Raw genomic sequence first — 26,040 nt, forward strand, 5'->3', positions numbered from 1 at the left:
GTTTTTCTTTCTTTCTATCACGTGCACCTATTTTCCTTTGTATTTGAAGGTTTATTGCAAGCAAGGCAGAACTAATGAGATAGCAACAAGCAAAACAGAGGACTACTCTATGCTTTATAAAGTTTATAAAGTTGTTTTAGATGATAAGCAATGTCGTCTGATATAAACCTTAGGTAAAACTCACCCTTAAAAACTGGCTTGCAAAGAGATGATATCTAAGAGTTTATATACACATGGTTAAAATTGCACTTAAACCATGTGAGATACTTAGGATCGTAATGTTATTTTTTTTGGATTTGGAATTAATTTGGATCTTATTATATTCCATGGATAAATAAAGTCCTATTTGTTTCAAATGAAATGAATATTTTTCATTTTATAATCATAATTTAAAATTGATACATCTAACGGTGTATGTAAAATCAATGTAGGGGTGTTTCTAAAAAATTTAAATAATGTGATATCATATACACTGTTAGAGACACAAACTTTAAATCCCGACCATAAAATTGATCCTAACCATTTCATTTCAAATGGAAAGAATTAACTCTTATCCATATATAAGAGGATATAAAAGAATTGTTTAAAAGGAATTTAAACATTAATCTATAGAAATTTGGTCTTTGATCAGGAAGGAATTGATCAGCTACAAGTACACCCACTAGAAGTAGTGGTGTTCTTCTTTGAAGCTTCGTCCACTTTTCTTGCCTTCACCTCATTCAAAACATTTCTAGCCCACTCACCAAAATATGTCTCGTTGCATCCAATTTTGCCGCTCTTGAAAATAGACATGCACCGGCGGTCATCTTCCGGGAAGGGGCATTCATCGCCGTCGGGATCTCGCCATGCACCTTGATGCCTCATCCCGGACCAGCTAGCTATCCAGTGATACACAAACTGGCCGACGCCGGCGAGCTTTAGCCAGCCTTTGGGAAAGAACTCCATCACACTGCTGTTTCTGTCCATCAAGAACATGTTGGTCAACTGGGCACCATGCGGGGATACTAGAATGTCTGTCCAGCTCATCACCTTCACCTGAATCAAATGTAAATGGATTGCAAACACAATTTAGCCACTCTACATTATTTGTCTTTTGTTTGTTTGTCTTTTAAGTCAAAGACATTAACAAACATTCCAAACTACAAAACATAAAAACTCATTTTATCTATACGAAAAAATACACTTTACCTTCCAAAGTTTCACTCAATTTGTAATTTGGCCTCTAATGTTTAAAAATTTATATGTACCATAACAAAGTATCAAAAATTCGCAATGTAACCCATCCGTTAATCATTTTTGTTTTTTCTTACGGAAATTATAGAAAATACCACCCAACAAAGTATCAAAAATTATAGAAATTATAGAAAACAACAAATAAAAGAAGACAAAAAAAATTGGGGTGGCCAAGCCAACCCCATTTTTTTTTCCCTGGTTTTGGTTTATTAAGGGAAAAATTCACTTTACTCTCCTGAAGTTTTAGGATTTTTTCAATTCGAACCTCAATGTTTAAAAATTGGCAATGTACCTCCTAATGTTTCAAAAATTTTTAATTCAAACCATCCGTTACTAATTTCCGTCTAATTGGACAGAAATCATCCCACATGTATCTCACGTGAAATTTTGATGCTCTCTATTCCAATTTTGCCCTCATTAAAATCTATGAAATTACGTAATTACTCTCGTTAAAACCTATGAAATTGAGGGTAATTACGTAATTCCATAGGTTTTAATGAGGACAAAATTGGAATAGAGGGCATCAAAATCTCACGTGAGATGTACGTGAAATGATTTCCGTCCAATTAGACAGAAATTAGTAACGGAGGGTCTAAATTGAAAATTTTTGAAACATTAGGGTGTACATTGCCAATTTTTAAACATTGGAGTTTGAATTGAAAAACTCCTGAAACTTCAAGGGGGTAAAGTGAATTTAACCCGTTCATTAAATTGGGGGCATTTTTTGAATTCCCTAAAACACATGAGGGCAATTTTGAAAATTTTAGACCAAAAAGTGTACAACAAATTCCCGTCAAATTGGACGAAAATGGCTAATGGAGTGGTTATATTGCAAATATTTAAACATTAGAGGTCAAATTGCAAATTGATAAACTTTGGAAGTAAAGTATATTTTTCTCTTACCTTTATATGACGTACATTAGAACATTCTTTTCAAACCAAAAACAAAAGACATACCTAAAACACATTAACAAACGTACATACCCTAAAGTACTAATTAAAATATTCATGGCCTACCACTTTGTAATAAGCATATATTTTTGTAATACAATATAATCTTTATAAATACATATCAGTTTAATCTAAATAGAATCAAGTCAACATAATAAAGATGTAGTTGATCTCTTGGACATTATAAATTGAAGGCATATACCTTCAAAGTTGAACCATTCTAAATCTCTGCGATTTTTTTTCTTTTGGTAAGGGAGATAAAGTTTTCTATCAACCTTATGCCCGGAACAACATTGATTTCGAAAGCTGAGAGAGCTGAAAGAGCAATTGCAAGAGTTGCTAGATAAAAGTTTTGAGTAATGTTAGAACTATCTTTTTATCTCATGAATATTGATGTATTACATAGCGCCCGTGTGTATTTTCTTTTTCTTTTAAAGTATTCCTTTAGTTTTGTTGTATGAAAGGTCCAGAAAATAAGTCTAGTAAAGAAGACCCAAGATCTGGAAGAGATAAGGCCAACTACAACTAAGCCCCAAGAGAAACCTCTCAAAGGTCTCATTTCTCTCCATAACGAGGTATGCCAAAAAAAACAAACAACACAACAGAGTCCTCCCAATCTGAGGAGCTCTCTCTCTCTCTATCTTTCTCTCCCATGACTTGAGCGTCAAAGTATCTCCAGTCTAATGATCAGAAGCCTACTAACCATCCTTTTTTGTTTTCGAAAAGACGATCAACAACTACTGATGACGTGTGAACATTAATGCCATTATCACTGTTTAAATGTCACTTTTCATGTAGTGACGTGTAAACAGTAACAACACTATTGGTGAGCTGTCGTTTGAGCTAAAAAGACCTTAAATAGTGTCAATTGAACAGTAAATGACACCATCACTAATTGTCAACCCTATATTCAAATTCAATGTTGTATAGCAAATGTCACTAGTTGAACATCACTATTTATGCGTCACTAAAGATTTTTTTTTTTTGGGGGGGGGGGGGGGGGGGGTGGGGGTGTGGTTTGGGGATTTAACATTTTGTTCTCTATTTGAACAAGTACCGGTACCATTTTTTTTCAAATTCTTAGAAGAACAACGTCCATAATTGAGCTTCCCTGAAAAGAAAAAAGAAAAAAGAAAAGTCCGTACTTTGCCATTGCCCTGGCGAAGAATAAACTTGTAATAAACCACTCATAGCCATTTTTTTTTTTTTCTTTTTTTTTACTCATAGCCATTTATATATAAAGAATATACTTTCACATGCAAAGATCTTCAGATTAGATACTAGCTAGTGAGTGCTCTGAGCATAGAGCCTCTTTTCTTTTCCTTTTGAGGTGTCACTCCTTTAATTAGTGGGATTAAATGTTATGCGTTATGGCAGCCACACTCATTCCACTAACCTATTTCAATGTGCTCACATATGTATATTTATCTCAAATATTGCTTCTTCTTTTTTTGTAATATGTCTTTTATCTTGTGTATATTTTGGTTGAGTTGGCACGCTTTATCCGCTCTTAATTTTAAAATATTACTAACCATTCTATTGTATACTAGCCGATCATCTCCTATCCATACATTGTGCTATCGATAGCACAATGATCAATAGTATATCTCTAATTAAAAAAAAAAAAAAAAATGGTAGATGGAGCACGTCAAAGAACACAAGAGAATCATTTCTATAATTAAAAAGGAATTAAGTTCTTAAATGTATGTGTATATAACAAAAAATAAAAATGCAAAGAATTAAAAACAGAAAAAATATATATATATATAGAAAAAGGAATAAACATTAACCTGCTCACAGAAGCTGAGATTATTGGAGTAAGCCACCGTCAACCGGCAACCGTCCACCTTAGCACACTCCCTCTGAAAGATCTCAACGACTGCTGTCTCATTCTTGAATGATCTCGGCCCTGTCCGCATAAACATGGTGATCCCAATCACCAGCACTCCCCGGCCATTGACGTCGGCAAGCCTACCTTCCAAGCTCACGTTACAGTACACCCTAGCCTTGCACCTCATTAAATCGTACGCCTCCATCCTCTTCTCCCTTGACATCCCTCCCTCATTGTGCCTCATCACCACCGACTTCTCAAAGCAAACTGGCTGATGGTCATCGCCAACCCCTTCAAATCCTTCAATGTACGGCGGCCGGCCGTCGAACGTGGCCTCCATTAAAGTTGTCAGCCACAGCCCCATCTTCAGCCTCAACTCACCCCAGTGGTACAAAACCCACCTTGTTGGCATCAGGCACCCGTTCTTCTTGTGCCAGGCTACAAAGGGTACCTTTCATAATATAAATTAAATGATTAAATTCGCTAACTATTTTATATAAGTTTAAGCTTTTAAAATAGTGATGATTTAATATGATATTAGATTAATTATATATAGTTAAAATGTCCTGAATTCAGACATTATATCCATCAATTCAGCTCACATGTTAGAATATAAATTAAACTATTAAGATTATGTTAGTTTCGATATAAAATGTTTTCAGTTAGAAAATATTTTCAAGAAATTAGTCCCACAAAAATGATTTTAGCAAAAAACACTTTTGGGTGTTTGGTTCCTACCAAAAATCGGAGACGACTGGTGACCTCTAGCAATAGCCACCGACATCAACCAAAAATGGCCGACAACATCCTAACCTCCGATGACAACAAAGAATGAACTTCGAAAGAGATCGGTGCGTGTAAGAAGGAGAAGCTCAAATTTTCAAAAAAAGGGTTTACGACGGGAAATGATCTCGGTTTGACTATCATTTTCATTCGTATTAAACAATAAAAATAAATAAAATAAAAAGAAAAGAGCAAAATAAAAATAGGAGTGATTTAAGAGTACCATGGCCGACAAACCATGCCATATGTTGTCGTAATTATAATGGTTGTACGACACAAAGGTTAGGCCCTTCATGAAGGTGGCGTTGAGGGGCAAAGTTTCCGGCCACGCCAGCGCGTAGGAGTTCCAGGAGCCGTCGTGCTTGTCACGCCCTTTCATGCACAGAAGCCTTCCCTGTGAGGATTCCGAGGGGAATTGCTGGAATTGCACGTCGCCTTCCTCGTGGGAATCATACATGGAGCTCATGAACCACGTGTGGCCCTGAAGAGCGGCTTGCGCGTAACGTAAATCTTTCAGCGGGAGAAACGTTACCGAGCGCCGGAGCCGGTCGGCCATGGATTTGATCTCGCTGCTGTTGCAGTATGCGGAGGTGTTGATGACTCGCTGCCATTGGCGCGTGAGAGACCACGACGGAGTTGGGGGAGACGGGGGGGTGTGGAGGGAGTATTGGATGTGGAAGAGGATGAAGAGAAGGACGCAGGTGGAGAGGATGTAGACGAAAAGTTTCGGGGAGTAGAAAGAGAATGGCGAGACGGTACTGCGCTGGTGGTGGTGTTTGAGACGGTGAGCTTTGTCGGAGATAGGGCTGGTGCCGGCGCCGGTGCCGGTGGTTCTATCTAGTACGGTAGGCGCTTTGGTCATGGCTGAAAGAATAGGAAAATGGATGATGCTTCAGAGGGTCCTCCGCATTTCAAAGTTTATTATTACTTTCATAATATTTCCAAATAAAATAGTTGATAGTTTTTTCTTCAACACTCAGCCAATCCGCTCGAGAGCCTCAGATTTTACGGCGGGAAACCCGATATATATATATACTCCTTCATGCAGTCTGGACTGCGTGATTCAAGCGTTTTGCATTGCAAGTAATCTGCTGGAAGAAGAAAAGGGAAATGCTTTGGGTCCAGGGAAAGAGTTAAAAAAAAAAATGATTAGATTTCTTCAAGATTGTGAAAAGCCATGTGTTTCCTTCCCCGATCCTTTTGTATTCTTTTTCTTTTGGTTAAATTCACTTTACCCTCATTAAGTTTTTGGAGTTTTTCAATTCAAACCTCAATATTTAAAAATTGGCAATATATCTCCCTAATATTTCAAAAATTTTCAATTCAGACCCTCCGTTACTAATTTCCGACTAATTGGACGGAAATCATCCCACGTGCGTCTCACGTGAGATTTTGATACCCTTTATTTTAATTTTGCCCTCATTAAAACTTATGAAATTGTATAATTACCCTCATTAAAACCTATGAAATTAAGGGTAATTACGTAATTTCATAGGTTTTAATGAGAGCAAAATTAGAATAGTGGGCATCAAAATCTCACATGAGACACATGTAAGATGATTTCCATCCAATTAGACGAAAATTAGTAATGAAGGGTCTGAATTGAAAATTTTTGAAACATTAATGTACATTGCCAATTTTTAAATATTGGGGTTCGACTTGAAAAACTCTTGAAACTTCAAGGGTAAAGTGAATTTTTCCCTTCTCTTTTCCTTCTTTTGTTATTTAAACTTGCATTAAGCTTCACATTAAATGCTGGCTTTTGTTTTTTCGAGGTTTAAATGATTTTATAGACTATTGGATTTAAAATGAAAGGCCACGATTAACAATTGGAAAATCTCTAATTTCTCTCCAATTGGAGGGTCCTTTGATTATAGGCTATGGTATACAAATTTGGATTAGAATCCACAGCAATTAATTTGGGCAGTTAATGTGAAAAAGAGTATATAGAATTTACTTATTTAAATAAATTTTGAATTGTTCGGCAACTTATACAAACAAGTGAATTCCAGATATCCACTTTCACATTAATTGTTTAAATTGCTAAAAACTAATTTGAGGAACTAATTGTGGTGAATCTCAATAAAATAATTTGAATAACCTTTTCTTTTTTTTTTTTTCTTTTTTTTTTTTTCTTTTTTTTTTTTTTATAATCAAACAAAGGAAAAGGGAAAGGGGCTACAAGGGAGGGTCCTTGCCACTCCTAAAATGAACAGAACTAAGAAAAGAAGAAGAAGTGGGAATGCTTCCAAACACATGGTGGGAAGCGGCCCATCTAGCTACATTATGTGCACAAACATTTGCACTACGAGAAATCTTCAAAGCTGACCAAACAGGAATGGAGAGCAGAAGATCAAGAGTATCAGAGATCACAGGAGCCGAAACCCAATCAGAGAAAAGGTGTGGATCTTTGATAGCTACAATAGACAGGAGGGAATCACCCTCTAAAATCAAAGAGGAACAACCTACTGAGACAGTGAGAGAAGTAGCCAAAAGAGCCGCATGAGCTTCACCCAAATTAGCATCCATAGACGGCAATTTTTTGGAGCACACAGCCAAGAAGTTACCTTCATGATCTCTGAGAGTTGCTGCAGCTACAGCAAAATTAGGCCTAATGGCCACGTCAAAATTAGCCTTAAGAGAACCAGGAGGAGGGGAAAGCCATTCTGCAGAGAGGGCATCTCCAGACTTCCATGCATGAAGATGGTGGAGAGTAGTAGTGCGAATCTTCTTCAACACAGCTTCCGGGTCAGGATGGGATCCACCATGAATAAGAGAGTTACGGGAGAGCCATATCTGATCGAAAAGAACCAAAACAGAAATCTGGAAGCTATGGACATCCTGCGGCTGAATACCAAGAGAAGTAGTTGGATGCAGCAACGACTTGGCCCAAACAGCAATGGGCTGGGAACTGAAAACTTCGGTGATCAAAGGCCATGGGGAGTTAAGCCACAATCTTCTAGCAAAAGGACAACCCAAAAATAAATGTTGCAAAGTTTCAGGAGGGCCCAAACACATGGGACAGCAAAGCATCTCTAAATCTGCATTAGGAAGAAATCTGAAAATATTAGTACGCACAGGAAGTATATTCCAAGAGATTCTCCATAAAAGATGTTTGAGTCTGAGCTGAATTTTGAGACTCCAAAGAGTTTTCCAATCTGACTCGGAAAGGGGGGAAATAGAAGGGTTGAGTTGGCTAGAGATCAAAGAGTGGGCAGATTTAACTGAGAAGGAACCATTGGGAGAAGGAGACCAAACCCAACGATCCAAAGAGGGGGAAAGGGGGAGATGGATGGCTTGAATTTGAGCAACAGAAATGGGATCAAAAAGAAGGTTTAAGAGAGGTGAGAACCAATCTCTAGTAATGGGGGAAATAAGATCAGACACGTCCAGGTTGGGGAGGGAAAACAAAGATGGGTTAGGGGTTGGCTTAAAACCTGCAAGGGAGGGGATCCATGGAGAGTTCCAAACATTCAGATTATGCCCAACAGAGACCGACCAACAGGCGCCTTTGGCTACTACAGTTCTGCATGAGAGGTGACATGCCTATGCATGTGCTTTTGCAATTGTCTTTTACCACAAGCTACCACTTTTTTTTTTTCACAATGGTTGAGAGGGAAAGGGGAAGTTGAGAGTGAATTTCGGTCATTGATTTTTATTTTTACAATCACTTATTGATTCAAATGTTGATTGTCATTGCTACATCGTCATAGTTACATTAAGTAGTATTAGAGTCTACTAAATAAAATTACTCAAAGATATAAGACAAATAATGGGTGAATAACCCAAACAAAAGCTGTGGTAAACAAAGAACTAAGAACAAGCACAAATGGATCAAATAAATGACCTAACCCATTAAAAAAATTGAAGCCGTCACAAAAGGCTGCTAACAAAAGCAGAGTAAAGGTCACTAAAATGAGCACGAACCTTAAGAGATCCCTTAAGTTTTTTTTTTTTCTAAACCCTCACTGTAGCTAATCAACAACGAAACAATCATTGAAAGAGACTTGATCAGAGGCATCGAAGAAAAACCATGCCACGAAAATCAAAACGACAGGGGCACAAACATCAAAAGGTCATTCAACTCTACTTGAACCTCACTAGGCAGTAGCTACCATCGGTATAAAAAGTTTCCACAAAATAGACACACCAAAACACACCACGAGCTATTAGAGCATCTCCGGCAGTCATTGTAAGTTAGCTTTTTTGTTAAATTTAGCTATTATGTCATGTTTTCTTGCTCCAACAATCATTGTGAAATAGCATTTTTTCCTACAATTGCTATTGTAAACTTTCATATTTGAAAGTTTATTGTAGCAACTCTAAGTAATATAATATCATTTCTAAGGATTACATTTTCTTATTTTACTCTTCTTTCTCTCTCTCTCTTTCTTTCTCTCTAGCTCATCTCCAAGACTCCACCGAAACACCACCATTCTCATCATCAAAAATATTTTTTCCTCTTCATCTCTTTCTCTCCCACTTTCTCTTCTTCTCTCCTCTTTCAATCTTAGCACCCAATTTTTTTTTTTTTCGCGAAACCTTTGTCTCAGAAACTCTAGGAAACACTCTCTCGGAAATTAATTAGTCTAATTGTATGTTTTAGCTTCTTCTTTTTTTTTCTTTTTTTTTTTTAGAAATTTTGATTTCATTTGACCTTTTTATTGCTTTGGTGAAATTTTTAGTTTTTATGAATGATTTCATATATATGTTCATTTTTCCTTTGATTGAGTGTTGGTAAAAATAATATAATAATAATAAAAAAAAAGAAATAATATTTAAAAATAAGTAAACTGTAAAATAGAAGATCTGTTAGAGTGTGTAGTAAAAAAACAGTAGTTAAAATAGTGAGTTGTTGGAGATGCTTTAATTTTCTCTCTTTTTTTTTTTTTTTAGTTCTTATTGTCTTTTTAAGTTACTCCCTAACTTCTATTTTTACCTCGTAATTGTACTGTTTCTTAGAGTGCGTGAATTATTTGACAGTGAAAAAAGTAAAAGGAAGTGGGTGAAACTCTAAGGAATGCAGAAAAAGTAGGGTGTGAAGCTGCATTTGATACTGAAACCCATGATACAGCTTTGATTAATTGGATATAAATTATTCCTTATATATTGCTTTGGGATCTCCTCCCAACTCTTTTTGCAAGTCTAAGCAAAAGGTTGTCTACGTGAAGTCAGCACCCCAGTTCCAAGGTTCCCACTTTAATAAAGGTGGAGCCTAATGTAAGCATGCTAAATGTCAAGGTAATCTCATCTCCATTGAATAAGGGACATAAATCTTTTTAAAGTTGTTTTTGGAGTAATTTTTTAATAGACTACTATATGATTGTTATACAATTAAAATAACGTGTCAATAAATCAACTTTTTAATCAACAATGACTTATAAAAAAAAAATTAATAATTAATTTTTACTGCAACGTTATCTCACCTATATGACAATCGTATAATGCTAATTTGTTATTATTTTGGTAAACGGCACTGTGAAAATTACATCCACAAACTCTATATTTGTTTCCCAACATATTTCATTTCATTTCTGAGTAATCAACCTTCACATCATATCCTAACTGTATGACAGTCGTATAGGAGAATGTAAAATGTAAATGCAAGACTTACGGTTTGACTTCGGTTATTCAAATAAAATGCATCAAACTACATATTCATGACTGAAAGAAAGCACAACACCACCTGAGTTCTGTTTACATGAGAGATGTACAAAGCAGACATTCACGTATCTCGTGTCAGGTTAAACTAAATAAGATTACACATCAGAAGATTCAGAACCCACAGTCACTTTGCTCCAGTTGAAGAGTCAGCTGGTTATTAGACTGCATTAGGCAACTCAGAAGGCTGTACAGAGGTTATTAACCTTCATTTTAGAGGAACACTCTTGTCTTATTGGGCTGCTGGGGCTGCAAAGCCTACTTCTTTTTGGTTCAGATATCCTAACGCGTGAAATTGCCACTGCAAGAGCATCAACAAGTCCACACTCCTGCTCTTCTGACCTCCTACTCAAACTATCAGATGATGAATTTAGGCTGGAGTCATCACTGAGAAAGTTGCTGGAAATTATCTTGTTTCTCTCTGACTCCGCATCAGGCATAGCAGTCAGTTGGTGAGAAGTCAGTCTAACAACACGGTTTCTCGTTTTCGACTTGAATGTTAGAGTCTCCAATGTTTCTTCTGTATAGAGCAAGAGCCATGGATGTCCTGGAAAATTACAAAATTTTGATCAAGAACACATAAATGACCAGAAATATGGCAATATAAATATATATCGTATAAATTATTAGCAATAATTACTCCATTAGCCATTGCATGTGATTTTGGTCAAGTAGTTTTAAGGTAATGATTCTAAATTTCTCACTGAATGCATTATATGTTGTTAGACAAACTCAGTCTCATACAGGGTGTTACAGCCTGAGTATCAAATAATTGAAAAGCTGTAAATATACTATTAAATTAGGCTCCATTTGGCTTCTCCCAGACTTGCATAACAGCTGGTATAAACTGGCTCCTCAAGCAGAACCATGTATTGCAATAAAGCAAAACTCATAGACCTAGTTCAACATTGCAATAAAGTAAAACTCAGTGACCCTTTATTGCTCACTTGTTCATGTTGATGAAAACTATCGACATATAGTTAATTTTGACATTTTAGCACTTAATTTTGGTTGCCTATAGCTAAACCAACATGGTCTCCTTCCTTCTCCTTCTTTGATTGGCTTACACATAAAGACCTAACCTAACCCCTGTGCAGCCCTTTTATCACTTTCAACCGAAAGCTCAAAAGACAACATACTTTCCTTCAAGGTTAATAGGAATGCCCAAAACTAGGGATAGCAGAGACTGCTGCTTTCCTGAAAAAGTCTCCCACTTCGATTGCCAAGGTTTAAACGTAAAGACCTAAACTAACCCCATGCGGCCTTTTTACCACTTTCAACCAAAAGCCCAAAAGACAACATACTTTCCTTCAAGGTTAATAGGAATGCCCAAAACTAGGGATATCAGACACTGCTTTACTTAAAAAGTCTCCCACAGAAGACAAGTAGGATTTTTAACTTTGTGTTGGATGATTGAAAAATACACTTTTGTTGGGTACAATTTACTACTTCCAAATCTCAGTGAGACCCCTATAAACATATCCTAATTTACTTCGAGGAAAAAACAGGGAACATTTGAAGCTTACCTAGTACTTCGTCAGCGGTTAGCCTTGATGAAACGTCCCTAGTCAGCATATGGGCAATCAGATTCTGGGCAGGTTGAGAGACTGATTCCCATACTCCACTCTCAAAGTCAAGGTTCACCGTCTTAATAGCCTCAAATATTGTCTCCACGGAATCACCTGGAAATGGAAGCACACCAAGCAAAAGAGCGTGAAGGAGGACACCAGCACTCCAGATATCAACCTTTTCTGAATAATCACCAACCAAGACTTCTGGGGCAACATAAGCAGGACTTCCAACCACACCTGCCAGGCTCTGGCCTACAGAAGATAAACCACAGTTCCAATTTATGCAAATCTACCAAGAATTGAATGCGAGGTCCAAGAAAACTAGATGATGGAAATAGAAAGACCAAACCATAACTAGTATATTTGGTGTTCAAGGAACTAGATGGTAGAAAGGATGCCGGGATAATAGAGAAGACCAGAATATTGACAATAGCGACTATGCTTAGATGCAAAGAGGAAATAATTTTGAAAGAAAAAAGGTAACTAGTTGCAAAGCATAAATACAAATACATGCGATAAACTAGAGCAAAGAAAAAGGCAGTAACAGTAAAACATAACTAACAGATGAAAATCATCACCATGTTTCAACATTGCAAAGTGAATTATTTACCATATGTGTAACTAAAATATACTGTCAGCTTAGCAGACCATACAACCTATGTGCCCTTTCAATTCAGACCCACAGAAGTTTTATAATCTAAAATTTTTAAACCTCATCCTTGAAGTGTCAGTATCCATATTACGTTAATGAATAGAAACCTAAAAGTGTATAAAATTTTTCAGTGAAGCATAACATACATGCTTCTAGAAGAACATTCACATTTTAAGAAAATCTTTACATTGATCATATACTGAGTACCAAGGAATCCGGTTTAATATTAGAATTAACTACATTCTATCTAAGTTAAGCAATTCAAATGAACTGTAAAAGCCTACCCAACCGTATTATGTTCCCAACTGCCTTTCTGTGTACCCATTCTGTTCTGCAGCCTATAGCATCAACCCTCTAGATGAATTCACGAATACCAAAATGATCTAGGTACCAGTTCAGCTGCAAACTGGCACTTAAAACCTGTCCAAACTGGCCTGTTGAACAACCAGCATAGAAACCGAGCCCCTTCATTAGGATGGTAAAAAAACCTAGCGGTGTTGTCAAATGGCAACATTGGATGCGAGATATCTCTCCCCAAACCTAAAATCTCGGCTTGTCATAAAGGTTGAACACCAGATTTCAACTATATAAAGCGGGAGAGATGCCACTGACTGCAAAGGCTGGTAATCCTGGCTTAAACTGCTAAGATATTGGTAAAAAGGAAAACCTCAATGAGTAAACTTACAAAAAGTTTCAAACCATTGTTTATCATGGTAATTGATTCTTATTTTTAAGGGAAAACTTAATAAAATCCTCCTGAATTTCCACGTGTTTTAAAAGTACCCTACGAAGTTCAAAAACTCTCAAATAAGGGTATCGATCTTTCAATTTTTTTTAATTACCCAATTTCATTAGAATTTTCCGTTAAATCTTGTCAAAATTTCCAAAATACCCTTGTTTTGGTAAAGATTCTGGCTTTTTTTTTATTATTATTAAAAAAATAATAATAATTCTTTGCAACATCTTTGCAAATTTTTTTTATTTTTTTATAAAGAAAAAGGGGTATTTTGACCAATTAAGGGAAAATCCTAACATAAGAGAGCAATGGAAAGAAATTGAAAGTTCGACACTCTTAATTGAGAGTTTTTAAACTTTGAGAAGTAGTTTCAAAACGAGAGGAAGTTCATGGGAGTTTTCTAAAGTTTCCCCTATTTTTAACTTAACCACTTTAATTTACTTAATTGTGTCTAACCCAACTTTATCCACCAAGTGAAGATTGCATATAAATGGTGCCAAATTGCATAGAAAATCAGCATCATTGAGAGAATAATCATTACCATTAGACAGCCTCACAGCTAAGCCAAAGTCTGCAAGCTTCATCTGTCCTGAATTTGTAAGAAGAATGTTCTCAGGCTTTATGTCACGGTGAACAACACCCATTTCATGGCAATACTTGATAACCAAAACCAGTTGCTTGAGTATGTTAGCAGCTCGATGCTCTGAAAACTGCCCTTCCCTTGCCATCTGGTCAAGCAGCCGTCCCCCAGCACAGAAGTCCATCACAAGATAAAAGGATTCTGCATCTTCATACACCGCCTTCAGTGTTACAACACCAGGATGACCTGAGAGATGCTGCATTATCTCCACCTCTTGATATACAAGCTTCTCCACCTTGCGCAAAGTCTTACACGCAAACTCTTCTCCACTCACTTTACTTCGACACAACCTCACTGACCCAAATTTCCCTTGCCCAATTATCACACCCAAATCATAATCCTGTTCGATCTTCTTCTTCCTACCCATTTTAGTTGCGGCATCAATACACCCAATTTTTCTCTTAAGACCCCTCCCTGGTGGGTTCGGACAGATACTCCCACAAGGTGGGGCAGTAACAACTCCTTTAAATACACTCTTACTGGAATGAACTTCTCTAACTTCATCTTCCTTGCACTTCTTTTTGTGCCTTGAGTTATTCAATGACAGGTGAGACCAAACTGTTGTTAATGGTTTTGGAGAGTTATGACTTAACCGCAAAATTTCCAATCCCTTCCTTTTCTTTCCAAGTGCCTCCATGATACAAATCAAGGTAGAAAATCATACAATATTGTAAATTCCATGAGCAACTGGAAACAATTATTCATTTACCGCATAACTAACAAAATCTCCATCGCCATCCTTGAATACAAAGGATAATCAGCTAACTCTTTGACTAATGCTATGGGAGAAACAACTATGTCAATAGACTGCTTTCGTGTTGAGTTCTGCAATTTCAGGAAATGGGTATCAGTAAAAAAAAATAGTTCACACTAATCAAATCATCTGAAACATCATAAAATCCGAAATTGAAATGATAATAATGGTACACTAGCATAAATAAGAGAGAAGTTTAGACCTTTGAACATCAGAAGCCGCTTGTTCTTCTTCTTCCGCCCCATCTGAAAAGATGATTCACAGGTTTCGGACATCGATCTGCTTTGATTGACAAAGGCGATCTGAGAACATAAGGCACGTTAAGATACAACAAGATTTCTTTTTTTTTTTTCAAAAAAAAAAAAAAAAAAAAAAAAAAAGTCCCCCATTTGTTGGTATAAGATTAGAGAGAAAGAATACGAACACCATGCTTAAAGTACTGTTTCTTTTTTTTAATTGGGACCTGACAAAAACTAAATATCCAACAAGACCAACTAACAACACTAAAGTTCCGCTATTTTCTAGGGATCTAAACAAAGAACACACAGAACTAGCTAATGTCAGTTAAGTTAAATTTAAAATGGCCTACTTAACCACTTGAAGTAAATTTATCAACTTAAAAACAAAAACAAAACAAAACAAAAAAAATCAAAAAGAATCCCAAATGAATGCTCTTTTCTTTTTTCTTTTTCTTTTTTTTCCTTTGTTTTCTCAGCAGGCAAATAGGGAATAATCAAAAGGAACAGAAAACCCACAAACAAACTGGGATACATAAAAGTAAGGCTTGGATCAACGAAATGAAACAGAAAGATATACCAGGAAAGAGGAAACCCTGAAAATGAAATAAATAGAAACATCGGTGCGTTTGCTTACCTTCATGGAGAAGAGAAGCAGAGTGCAGAATTAGATGAAGCGGTGATTGGAGGCTCTTGTGTACTGAAAAGGAGAGTTTTGATGGAAAGAGAAAGCTGCAAATTTGCGTGCGCGCGCGTGTAAGAGAGAGAGAGAGAGAGAGAGAGAGGAAAGTTTCACGTGAGAATGACAACCGTCGATATAAATAACTCTGTTGGTCTCGCGCGTCCCCATTAACTACCACGTGGTTCCAAACACAGTAGAGTGCATGACTTGCCGGTACTGCCAGAGAACCTACATTCTGTTTCAAAAAAGGAAATGCCCATAATAGAGGACACATTATCGACTTTATATATTTTAGGGATAATTATGGGTAAAGTCTTAAGTATTACTTAAACTACCACTTAACTGATAAAGTCTTCCTAAACTTTTAATTATAATAATTTTTTTCTTCAAACTATCAAAATATTGTCAATGTTCTTCACAATGACAAAACTACCCTTAGTAAAATAATAAAAAAAACTAAAACTAAAACTTGTACAAAAAACCTAAATCTAAAAAAAAAAACAAAGCGCGGAAAATTTAAAATAAAAAAAAATTCCTTTGTATAAGAAAAAGATTAAAAAATTTCGATTTCTTTTGTTATAAAAAATGAAAATTTTTGTTTTATAACTTTTTAAAATAAAAATTTCTATTTTAAAAAAATTTTCTTTATCTAAAACAAATTGTTTTTTTAAAAAAAATGTTTCTTTTAAATAAAAATTTTGGTTAAAAAAAATATTCGTTTAAAAAAATTCGTTTTAAAAAAAGTTAAAAATTTTCGTATAAAAAATAAATTTTTTAAATATCTTTATTTTTAAATTAAAATTTTCGTTTTTTTAGATTTTTAAATTTTATTTTATTTTTTTAAAAAAAAATTAATTAATTTTTTCAATTTATAGAGGTATTTCTGTCTTATTGAGAAATACATTGGGGCATTTTTATCTTTTTGCTTGCCTTAGGAGGACATTGACAATGTTTTGGTAATTTAAGGGGGACATTTTCACAATTGAAAGTTTGAGAGGGAGGTCAATTGGGTGATAGTTTAAGAGAGGTATCTGAACTTTACCCAATAATTATATAAAACCAGTAATTTGTATAATTCTTCTAAATTTTTAAGGGAAAATTCATAACACAATAAAAAAATATATATTATTTTAAGGTCAGGTACTAACCGTCTACCGCAAGGACGGAACTAGGAATTTATATTGAACAGAGCCAAAGTGTGAAGGAGAAATATATAAAACAAGGAACCCAAAAATAGATGAAAAATATATTAAGATTAAAGATTAAATCAACATATAAAAAATAAAATTAGTATTTATTGATGATTAAGAAAATATAAGCAAAATAAAAGATAGAAGATAATTGTTTTCTTAAAAAATTAGTATTTTTTGTAGTATATTTAATACAAATTCCAAACCTGGCCTACACCGGTCTTTATATATATATATATATGTCCATCTCTAGGTAAACTTGGACGGCATATTCACGAAAGAATCTATTTAGAATAATAAAAAACTCAAGCAACTAATTTTCAAAATTAAAATGTTGGTGAGTGATTTTAAATCACACGTTTACTCAGGATTTTATAATACATTTACACTCTTTTTTTTTTTCTTTTTTTTTTTTAGTTTTTAGTTTTATTTCTATAATTTAAAAGATTATTTTTAAAAAAAATTTATAAAAAAGTACTTATTGACATTTTTTTTGACACAGTTGGTAGTTTGAAAAAGAAATGACAATGGTATAATAATTTTAGGAGTTTGTGTTATTTTTCCTAGTATTTTTTATTCAAAAAATGCAGACGGGAAGAAACCAACTGTAACTATTCTACCTAGAGGTAACCATAATAGCACTTACTTATTGGGAACTACATGTGCTTCCTTAAGTCTAACTGAACCATAACATGATTCAATTCCATTAGGACATCAGTAGAATTAAATGCGGCTAACATTAATACGATTAAAGATTCTTATTTCATGAATCGAACTCTCACCCTAACATATACCCAACCACTTTCATAAATTTCACACCAGCTAAACCAAAGCATAATTTGAATTTGGCCAATAGACCTTATAAAACTACATAATACAAGTAAATATTAGAATGGAAATTAGGTATGAAGCCTCGTCTTACAGGGCTACAATACATGACAATAACCTAAAAGGCTTCCATATTTATTGTGAATATTTCTGGACTATCATATAATAGTTTCAGAAAGTTCTGCATAACAAGTGTATTTGTTTTCTTTTTTTTTTTTGAAGTGACGAAAATTGACCATTCCAGACATAGTCAACCAAGGTCTTCATCGAAGAAATTCTGTCTCCTTTCCTTGGGTTGAACCTGGCTCAAAATTGCAAAACCACAAGTTTTGTACCCATTTTTGACACTAGCAGTGAAGATTAAATCAGCAGCTGGGAAAGCATCTTAGATCATAGACATTGGGAAGGAAATAAACGCAAGTCTGATATTCAAGAAACCCTGAATTTTACATTTCTAGAGTATGGACACAAAAAGCGAAACAGCAGCAATACCAGAATGCTGAAAGTTGGATGAGGCAATTCAGTCATGCAGCAAGCCTCAAAGAAATGCAAGGGCACTTATTTCCTCTCCAAGATGTCCAAACACTGATCCCTCAGATATTGTTTGCAGATAAGACCAAACTCTAGCTACTATTTTGATAGACTTGCAGGGTCGCAGTTCTTCTGAATCAGCAGGATGTGAAAACTGTGGGCCTTCTCAGTCAATCCAACATCCGCAAAAGCATCTACAAGCCTACTACAAGCAGAAACATCAAAATCTGTTGTGGTTGATTGCTTCCACTGATCAATAACTTCTTCTACTTCTTTCAAATGCCCAAGCATCAGATATGAAGAGAGAATGCAAATATAGTTTCTGCTTGACATTTTTTGTTTAGCCATTCTCAAGCATTTCCATATCTGATCAATTCTGTCTTTGTTTCCTAAACCAGCATACAGAATAATAAGGAAATCGTACGTTATCAATTCTCTTTGTGTGGTACCTTTGTCAGCTTCAACTAGAGAGTTAGACTCTGCATTTACAAGATGACCTGCAGTAACATATATATTGGTGAGGTTAATGTATCTCACCCAATCTTCATTACAAACTGAATCATGCCCCATTTCCGCTAGAATCCTTCTAACTTCATTGATGTTTAATGTTGCAGCACATGAACTTATCCATAGATTATAAGTGAAGATATCTGGTACAACCTTCTGTCGTTTAAGTTCTTCGATAACTAATGGGACCTTCTCAACATGCCCGACTGACATGTATAAAGTCATCATCTCATTATGTGTAAGGGCATTTAAGGGCAGATTTGAGTCCTTCATCCTCTCATAAAGTTTCTCAGCCTTTTCAATCAATTTTGCCCCAGCATAAGAGTGGAGGAGAGCAGTGCATGTTTCAATTGTTTTTGCAGAAACAGGTAGGTCTTCAAAGTAGCGTTCTGCAGCATCAATGCCGAAAACTTTTGTCATCAAGTCAATGCGGACAGCATAGTCAGAGTCTGATAATTCATATTCTTCATGAGTAACCATCCATTCTGTTATCTGCAAACTTGTATCAATTATACAACAGGATTTAAAATTATGTATTAAAGCAGGGACATGGTAGAAAGGCTTAAAACTTTCATAGCAGATGTTCTGGAACTCTTTCCCAGCTAATTCTATCTGTTGACAACCACTAATCATGTAGCAAATACTTACTGAAAAAAAACAGTTAAACAGATGCACTGTCATCAATCTGGTATAAGATTAAGTTATACTCTTAGCAACCAAACCAAGCATAAGTAATCTTGATAATGTGTGTGTGTGAGAGAGAGAGAGAGAGAGAGCAAACGTTCACCTAAACAATGGGAAAATATTTTAGATGCCAGAACAAATTTACCTCCAACCAATCATATGTACTAGCATATAGACATCTGGGTGATCAAGATAATTTGACTCATGATTTGTCAAAAATATGAAAAAGGGAAAAGGAAAAAAAAATGGAGCAGAGATTTCTTAATATCAAGACAGTTTTAGCAAACATATCCTCTTTAATGCGCCATAAGATATCCCATAATACAAGCAATTAATGGTTGATCTTGCTCATGCCACCAACTTTCCAGATCTTCACCATCAAAGAAAAAACCCTTATTGCGAGCCATAAACATGTTGTCAATCTTTTCAACTGCAAATGGTGGATAAGTTTTTGGAGTGAGAACAAAGACTTCTCCATTTGTTCAGGGAAAAATCAACAAGAAAGAGAGAGAAGGAACCCAAAGCAAAATAAATATATAGAGAGGAACTTTTGTAAAACCTCCACCTTTCAATTAATAGATGAGCTTCTATACTAGTATGCACAATGGTGGAGCCAGCATTTTTCTCTTGGGGGATGCGACCCACTAATAAAATAATACCTTTTTTTGTCAATAAATTGTATTACCTCATGCAACTGATCTAACCTATCTTCCTATAACTAGAAAAAAGTTTTTGCTAAAATGAGGTGAAAAAATACGAACTTACTTAGATGTAAGAATTTTTTCTTTGATAAATAACTAAACAAATAACCGATTCTCTGTTTTATTTTGCTAAAAAAAAACACGAGAACAAGATACTGGAAAAAGATCCCAAAACCATTGCATCAACAATAAATATACTGTGCTTAAAAAATAACCAACATCACGTTGCTCACGAAAAAAATAAAAAATCAACATCATGAACAAGACTTGGCATTTGCTTTCACCTAATCACCTGCTTACACCCAAACAATAAAACACTAAATAATTGAACAAGTAATTGGAAAAAGAAAAAAAAAACAAAACAAAACCATTGACTCAACAATAAACATAATGTGCCTAAAAAACGAACAAGATGTGACATTTGCTTTCACCTAATCACCTGCCTACACCCAAACAATAAAGTACCTACACATTCAGTGTATTGTAACCACTTCAGGAACTCATGTTTTGCCATAGCTAACCGTATCTTTTCTTAAGCTTTTTCCATAACCAGAGGTAATCTCTTTGTTCATTTTTCGTGAACTAGGGCTTTGCTTTCTAAAAGATTTCCTTTTTGTGTCTGAAAAAGATGAGAACATTTCTTCTTTAGAGCATGCTTTGCTTATTCATAAATATTTCATAAGCACATGTTTATTCATGTATAAGATAAAGTTATGATGCCGCTACTAGTTCTGAAAATTCAGTTACTCATATACTGCACTAACAAGAATTCTTCAAATCAAATTATACTCATCGAGCTTATAGGTAATATTACTTCTGGGCAGCACCAATTGTTTGGTGATTAATAATAAAATTCCACACTCTCCGATCTCATCCTCTGTTTCCTTTTACGTATTTCTTGATAATGAGTTAGATTTTGATCCAAACATAGTTAACTAAACTGTATATATATGTAGAAGCGAAACTAAGATTTTGATCTAAACATATAAAAAACATATCCAGCTAAACTGTGCATATCTTGAAGGTAGAGTGTAAAGAGAAATAGCAAAAGCCTAACAAATGTGCCTACAAACGAGCACCCATCAAAGAAATCTCAATATAATACCAATTCTTATTAATTGTAAGCTAAGCAGTTGTTAATTTTCATATAAAAGAATCCATCTATCGACTAAGTTATTGAAGTACAATGCGTTGCTAAAAAGCCTAAAATCACCAGAATTGCACGGAAATCATACTAGTAACTCAGCAGTACTTCTACAGCTAAATACATTTAACTGCCTTCTTTCAACGCTCTAAAGCTTGCCGGCTAAGCAAGAAAAAAAATCGTTCGATTCATTAAATTTTCACCATTTTTCTCAGCAACCAAACACCTCATAGAAAATTATCTGAGGGAGAGAGAGAATCGAACCTCGAGAGCGTGCTTGTAACGCTGGGACTTCCTGAGCTCCTTCGAGATTTGACGGAGCTCGGAGATCGTAATCTGATTGCCTTCGCCGACCCATCTGTCAAGAATATTGGTGGCGCTCCGCTTGGGGAGTCTGAGCCTGAATATTCTGCTTCTGAGGTCGTCGTTTTCCTGAGAATTCAAAGACTCTTCGAGAAACTCACTTGTCTGAGATTTCGAAGAGAGAAATCTAGAAAGAAAGCTGGTCCTATTGAAGAGCGAGAGTGACTGAGAATTGCCGTTAATGAAGCCACCACCATTGCTGCCATTTCTAGGGTTCGCCGACAAAGGTTAGTTTACTGGGCCACAAAGAGAAATCAAACCCGTTTGGCTGCGGAGAAAACGCAAGAGAGCGAAAGATTTCCCTTTTTTTGTTCTGTTTTTTTTTTTTCTTTCTTTCTTTTTTGAGCTATTTGAAACTGTAATCATGAAAAGTTTCACAATTTTCCTCTTTCGTTTTCTCGGGAACCAAACGGAGAAATGGAAAGTAGAATGATGAATCCCGGTGAGCTTACCTTATGAAAGTGAGGAATAGTAAGCGAGAGACCATGGCCGCGCTGTTTGGTTACATCTCGTTTCTCTTTCCTAGGGCTCTTATGTAAGGCTCTAAGAAAATGTCTTTCTTACCGTTGAAAAGTGATTTCAAAGCTAGTGTTTGTTTAGCATCCAATCGAATTACTTTTCTGAGCAGTTGGGAATTGGGATTGCTTTGGGAAATAAAATTTTTAGCAAAAATATTTTTTTAATAAAAGTTTTATTTTTAAGTTTGAGATAAAAGTACGTTTTGAATTTTTTTTTTACTATATTTAAGTACTTTAGACCTTTAAAAGTATTTTTAATTATTTTTATCAAATGAATATAAACTAGTTTTTCAAGAACTATGTATAATTTTTCTATATTATTGTGTGATTTATATACAACTCAATACTCTATTTTATAGGCATTGAATCATAATGGGAGGTTAAGGAATATGAAACAAAATGGTTAATCAATCTATTACATGGATGTTATAGGAATTCTAAAGATAACATGAATGTGTAGAATTTCAAAAGATGGAATTAAATGGTCATCCACCAAATGCATGAATGCATTCATAACACTCCCCCTTGGATAACCATACACTAAGAATATGTCTTGTTAAAACCTTGCCAAGGAAAACCCAGTAGAAAAAAACCTGTGGCAAAGGAAAAATAGTACAATATTCTTGTGTGCCTTCGTATGCTTTAGGATTGCCTGATTAAAACCTTGCAAAGGAAAACCCAGTGAAAAAAACCTTAGCGAAGGAAAAAGAGTACAATCAGCATAATTATTTTACTCCCCCTCATTAACATGAAGAGCTTCAATTGTTTATGATGAAAGATCCTTCAGTCGACGCATTCCAATGTTATTCACCAACTTCTTAAATGTTGCAGTTGGTAATGCTTTGGTAAATAAATCTGTCAAATTGTCACTTGATCGTATCTGTTTAACAACAATATTACCACTCTTCTGGAGCTCATGTGTATAAAAGAACTTTGGTGAAATGTGTTTAGTTCTATCACCCTTAATATATCCTCCTCTGATCTATGTCATACAAGCAGCATTATCTTCATATAATATTGTCGGACTATCTTTGATTGTGGATAAACCACACTTTTCTCGAATGTGTTGAATTACTGATCTTAGCCATATGCATTCCCGACTTGCTTCATGAATTGCAATAATCTTGAAGTGATTTGAAGAAATAGCAACAAGTGTTTGTTTGACAGATTTCCATGAAATAGTAGTACTTCCACATGTAAATAGATATCCTGTTTGAAATCTACCTTTATGCGGATCAGAAAGAAAACCTGCATCTGCATATCCAACTAATTGTGAATATGAACTTCTTGAATAAAATAATCCTATGTCAGTTGTTCCACAAAGATAACGTAGAACATGTTTGACCCCATTCCAATGCCTTCGAGTTGGTGCAGAGCTGTATCTTGCTAATAAATTAACTAAAAATGTTATATCAGGTCGTGTGCAATTTGCAAGATACATCAGCGCACCAATTGCACTAAGATATGGTACTTCAAGGCCAAGAATTTATTCGTCATCTTCTCGAGGCGAAAATGGTCTTTTTTCACATTAAGTGATCGAACAACCATTGAAGTGCTCAAAGGATGAGCTTTCTCCATGTAAAAGTGCTTCAGGACTTTTTCTGTGTATGTTGACTGATGAACAAGAATTCCATTTGGAAAATGTTTAATCTGTAAGCCAAGACAAAATTTTGTCATTCCAAGATCTTTCATCTCAAACTCATTTTTTAAATAAGTGGCAGTTTTTATGAGCTCTTCTGAAGTCCCAACAAGATTTAAATCATATACATAAACTGCAATAATGGCAAATCCAAATTCTGATTTCTTAATGAAAACACATTGACAAATTGGATTATTCTCAAATCATTCTTTCAATAGATATTCATTAAGACGATTGTACCACATGCATTCGGATTGCTTTAACCCGTATAAAGATCTTTGTAGCTTGATAGAATAAATACTTCGAGATTTGGAATTATATGTTTCAGGCATTTTGTATCCTTCAGGGATTTTCATGTATATGTCATTATCAAGTGATTCATATAAATATGTTGTAACCATATCCATTAGACGCATATCCAAACTTTCTATAACTACCAAGCTAATCAAAAATCTAAATGTAATTGCATCCACTATAGGGGAATACATTTCTTCATAATCAATACCAGGTTTCTGCAGGAAACCTTGTGCAATAAGTCTTGCTTTATATCTCACAATTTCATTTTTCTCATTTCGTTTTCGTACAAATACTCACTTGTATCCAACAGGCGATACACCTTCAGGTGTTTGGACTACAGGTCCAAATACTTCACGTTTTGCTAGTGAGTTCAATTCTGCCTGAATTGCTTCCTTTTACATTGGCCAATCATTTTTACGTCGACATTCTTCGACGGTTTGTGGTTCAATATCATCATTACTTCTAGTAATGTCAAATGCAATTTTAAATGAAAATATGTTGTCGACAACAAATTTGTTTCTATCCAATATTTCTCCTGTACTTACATAATTTATTGAGATCTCATTATTTTCAGGTACCTGTTTCTCTTCAGGGGGTAACTCTTCAGAAGATTCCTTTTCGGGGGATTCCTTTCCAAGAGAATTTTGTACAAAAAGTTTGGATGGATCAATTTTTGTTGCCTGTTTTGTGGGTAAGGCCTCTTTAGGAGCCCCGATTTCATTTCCTTGTGCTTTTCTCTTCCGGAGAATCTTATCCTTTGCACCAATAGGTCTTCCACGCTTCAGGCATGCCTTAGACTCATTTGCTGTTGTATTCATTAATTGTCCTGCAGGGACTTCTATCTTCGCTGGAGTATTAGCAGCTGGAATGTGAGACTTAATTATTTTCTTGTTGTTAGTAAATGCATTAGGCAATTGATTTGCAATACTCTGCAAATGAATGATCTTCTGAACTTCTAGTTCACATTGATTTGTATGAGGATCAAAATGAGATAACGTCGAATTATTCCAAGCGATTTCTTGTCGTGCTTCTGGCAACGACTTTTCTCTCCCTAGTGATGGGAATATGTTTTCATCAAAATGACAATTTTCAAAACGTGCTTTAAAAACATCACCAGTTAAAGGCTCAAGATATCTAATGATAGAAGGAGAATCAAAACCAACATAAATTCCAAGTCTACGTTGAGGTCTCATCTTAGTGCGTTGAGGTGGCGCAATTGGAACATATATAGCACAACCAAAAATACGAAAATGAAAAATATTTGGTGGTTGACCAAATGCAAGTTGCGAAGGGGAATATTTTTTGTAAGCTGTTGGTCTAATCCGAACTAATGATGCAGCGTGTAATATTGCATGTCCCCAAGCAAAAACAAGTAATTTTGTTTCATAATCAATGGTCGAGCAATTAACTGAAGTAGTTTAATAAACGATTCAGCTAAACCATTTTGAGTATGAGTATGAGCAACAGGATGTTCAACATTAATTTCAATTGACATGCAATAATCATAAAATGCTTGAGATGTAAATTCACCCGCATTATCCATCTGAATAGATTGAATTGGATAATCAGGTAATTGTGCTCGTAATCTAATTATTTGAGAAAGAAGTCTAGCAAATGCAACATTACGAGTAGAAAGCAAGCAAACGTGTGACCACTTAGATGATGCATCTATTAAAACCATAAAATATCTAAATGGCCCACATGGAGGGTGAATCGGCCCACATATATCTCCTTGAATCCTTTGTAAAAATGATGGAGATTCAACAATTACCTTAGAAGAGGATGATTTGCTAACAAGTTTACTTTGAGAACATGCAGCACAAGGATAATCACTTGATAAAAGAATCTTCAGGTTCTTTAAGGGATGTCCATGATAGTTCTGAATTATTCAATGCATCATAATTGTTC

At 35.2% G+C, this 26,040-nt stretch overlaps 4 protein-coding genes across 5 annotated transcripts; all 4 read right to left on the reverse strand.

Moving 5' to 3' along the window:
• Positions 1 to 642: 642 nt before the first annotated feature.
• Positions 643 to 5,773, reverse strand: LOC132178002 (uncharacterized). The gene is made up of 3 exons (XM_059590472.2): positions 5,022 to 5,773; positions 3,975 to 4,466; positions 643 to 1,035 (listed from the first exon to the last, which is right to left on the reverse strand). The coding sequence occupies exons 1-3, from the start codon at positions 5,658 to 5,660 to the stop codon at positions 643 to 645; spliced, it is 1,524 nt and encodes a 507-aa protein (XP_059446455.2). The 5' UTR covers positions 5,661 to 5,773.
• Positions 5,774 to 6,976: 1,203 nt separating this feature from the next.
• On the reverse strand, positions 6,977 to 7,816 carry LOC132174155 (uncharacterized). Its single transcript, XM_088515524.1, has one exon. The coding sequence runs from the start codon at positions 7,814 to 7,816 to the stop codon at positions 6,977 to 6,979; it is 840 nt and encodes a 279-aa protein (XP_088371650.1).
• Positions 7,817 to 10,385: 2,569 nt separating this feature from the next.
• Positions 10,386 to 15,837, reverse strand: LOC132179289 (serine/threonine-protein kinase PEPKR2). 2 transcript variants are annotated; one of them, XM_059591993.2, is made up of 5 exons: positions 15,686 to 15,837; positions 15,015 to 15,091; positions 13,960 to 14,883; positions 11,986 to 12,282; positions 10,386 to 11,006 (listed from the first exon to the last, which is right to left on the reverse strand). In XM_059591993.2, the coding sequence occupies exons 3-5, from the start codon at positions 14,693 to 14,695 to the stop codon at positions 10,639 to 10,641; spliced, it is 1,401 nt and encodes a 466-aa protein (XP_059447976.1). In that variant the 5' UTR covers positions 14,696 to 14,883; positions 15,015 to 15,091; positions 15,686 to 15,837; the 3' UTR covers positions 10,386 to 10,638. The 2 variants fall into 2 exon arrangements, with proteins under 2 accessions (XP_059447976.1, XP_059447975.1); XM_059591992.2 differs by having other exon boundaries at positions 15,015 to 15,114.
• Positions 15,838 to 18,102: 2,265 nt separating this feature from the next.
• On the reverse strand, positions 18,103 to 22,230 carry LOC132179570 (Tetratricopeptide repeat (TPR)-like superfamily protein). The gene is made up of 3 exons (XM_059592311.2): positions 22,131 to 22,230; positions 21,580 to 21,886; positions 18,103 to 19,278 (listed from the first exon to the last, which is right to left on the reverse strand). The coding sequence occupies exons 1-3, from the start codon at positions 22,163 to 22,165 to the stop codon at positions 18,379 to 18,381; spliced, it is 1,242 nt and encodes a 413-aa protein (XP_059448294.2). The 5' UTR covers positions 22,166 to 22,230; the 3' UTR covers positions 18,103 to 18,378.
• Between the last annotated feature and the right edge of the window lie 3,810 nt (positions 22,231 to 26,040).

This window comes from Corylus avellana, chromosome 4 (genome assembly GCF_965113065.1).
Source record: "Corylus avellana chromosome 4, dhCorAvel1.hap1.2, whole genome shotgun sequence".
Lineage (NCBI taxonomy): Eukaryota > Viridiplantae > Streptophyta > Magnoliopsida > Fagales > Betulaceae > Corylus > Corylus avellana.

Excerpts from the sequence above, each read along its gene's own strand:
- LOC132178002 (XM_059590472.2), bottom strand. The coding sequence starts at position 5,660 with ATGACCAAAGCGCCTACCGTACTAGATAGAACCACCGGCACCGGCGCC. Across the intron at positions 4,467-5,021 it reads GGCATGGTTTGTCGGCCATG|GTACCCTTTGTAGCCTGGCA; the intron begins GTACTCTTAAAT and ends ATATTATGAAAG. Across the intron at positions 1,036-3,974 it reads ATCTCAGCTTCTGTGAGCAG|GTGAAGGTGATGAGCTGGAC; the intron begins GTTAATGTTTAT and ends CATTTGATTCAG.
- LOC132174155 (XM_088515524.1), bottom strand. The coding sequence starts at position 7,816 with ATGTGTTTGGGCCCTCCTGAAACTTTGCAACATTTATTTTTGGGTTGT.
- LOC132179289 (XM_059591993.2), bottom strand. The coding sequence starts at position 14,695 with ATGGAGGCACTTGGAAAGAAAAGGAAGGGATTGGAAATTTTGCGGTTA. Across the intron at positions 12,283-13,959 it reads AGCTGTGAGGCTGTCTAATG|GCCAGAGCCTGGCAGGTGTG; the intron begins GTAATGATTATT and ends TATCTTCTGTAG. Across the intron at positions 11,007-11,985 it reads AACCGCTGACGAAGTACTAG|GACATCCATGGCTCTTGCTC; the intron begins GTAAGCTTCAAA and ends GTAATTTTCCAG.
- LOC132179570 (XM_059592311.2), bottom strand. The coding sequence starts at position 22,165 with ATGGTCTCTCGCTTACTATTCCTCACTTTCATAAG. Across the intron at positions 21,887-22,130 it reads CTATTCCTCACTTTCATAAG|AAATGGCAGCAATGGTGGTG; the intron begins GTAAGCTCACCG and ends GGCGAACCCTAG. Across the intron at positions 19,279-21,579 it reads GTTACAAGCACGCTCTCGAG|ATAACAGAATGGATGGTTAC; the intron begins GTTCGATTCTCT and ends ACAAGTTTGCAG.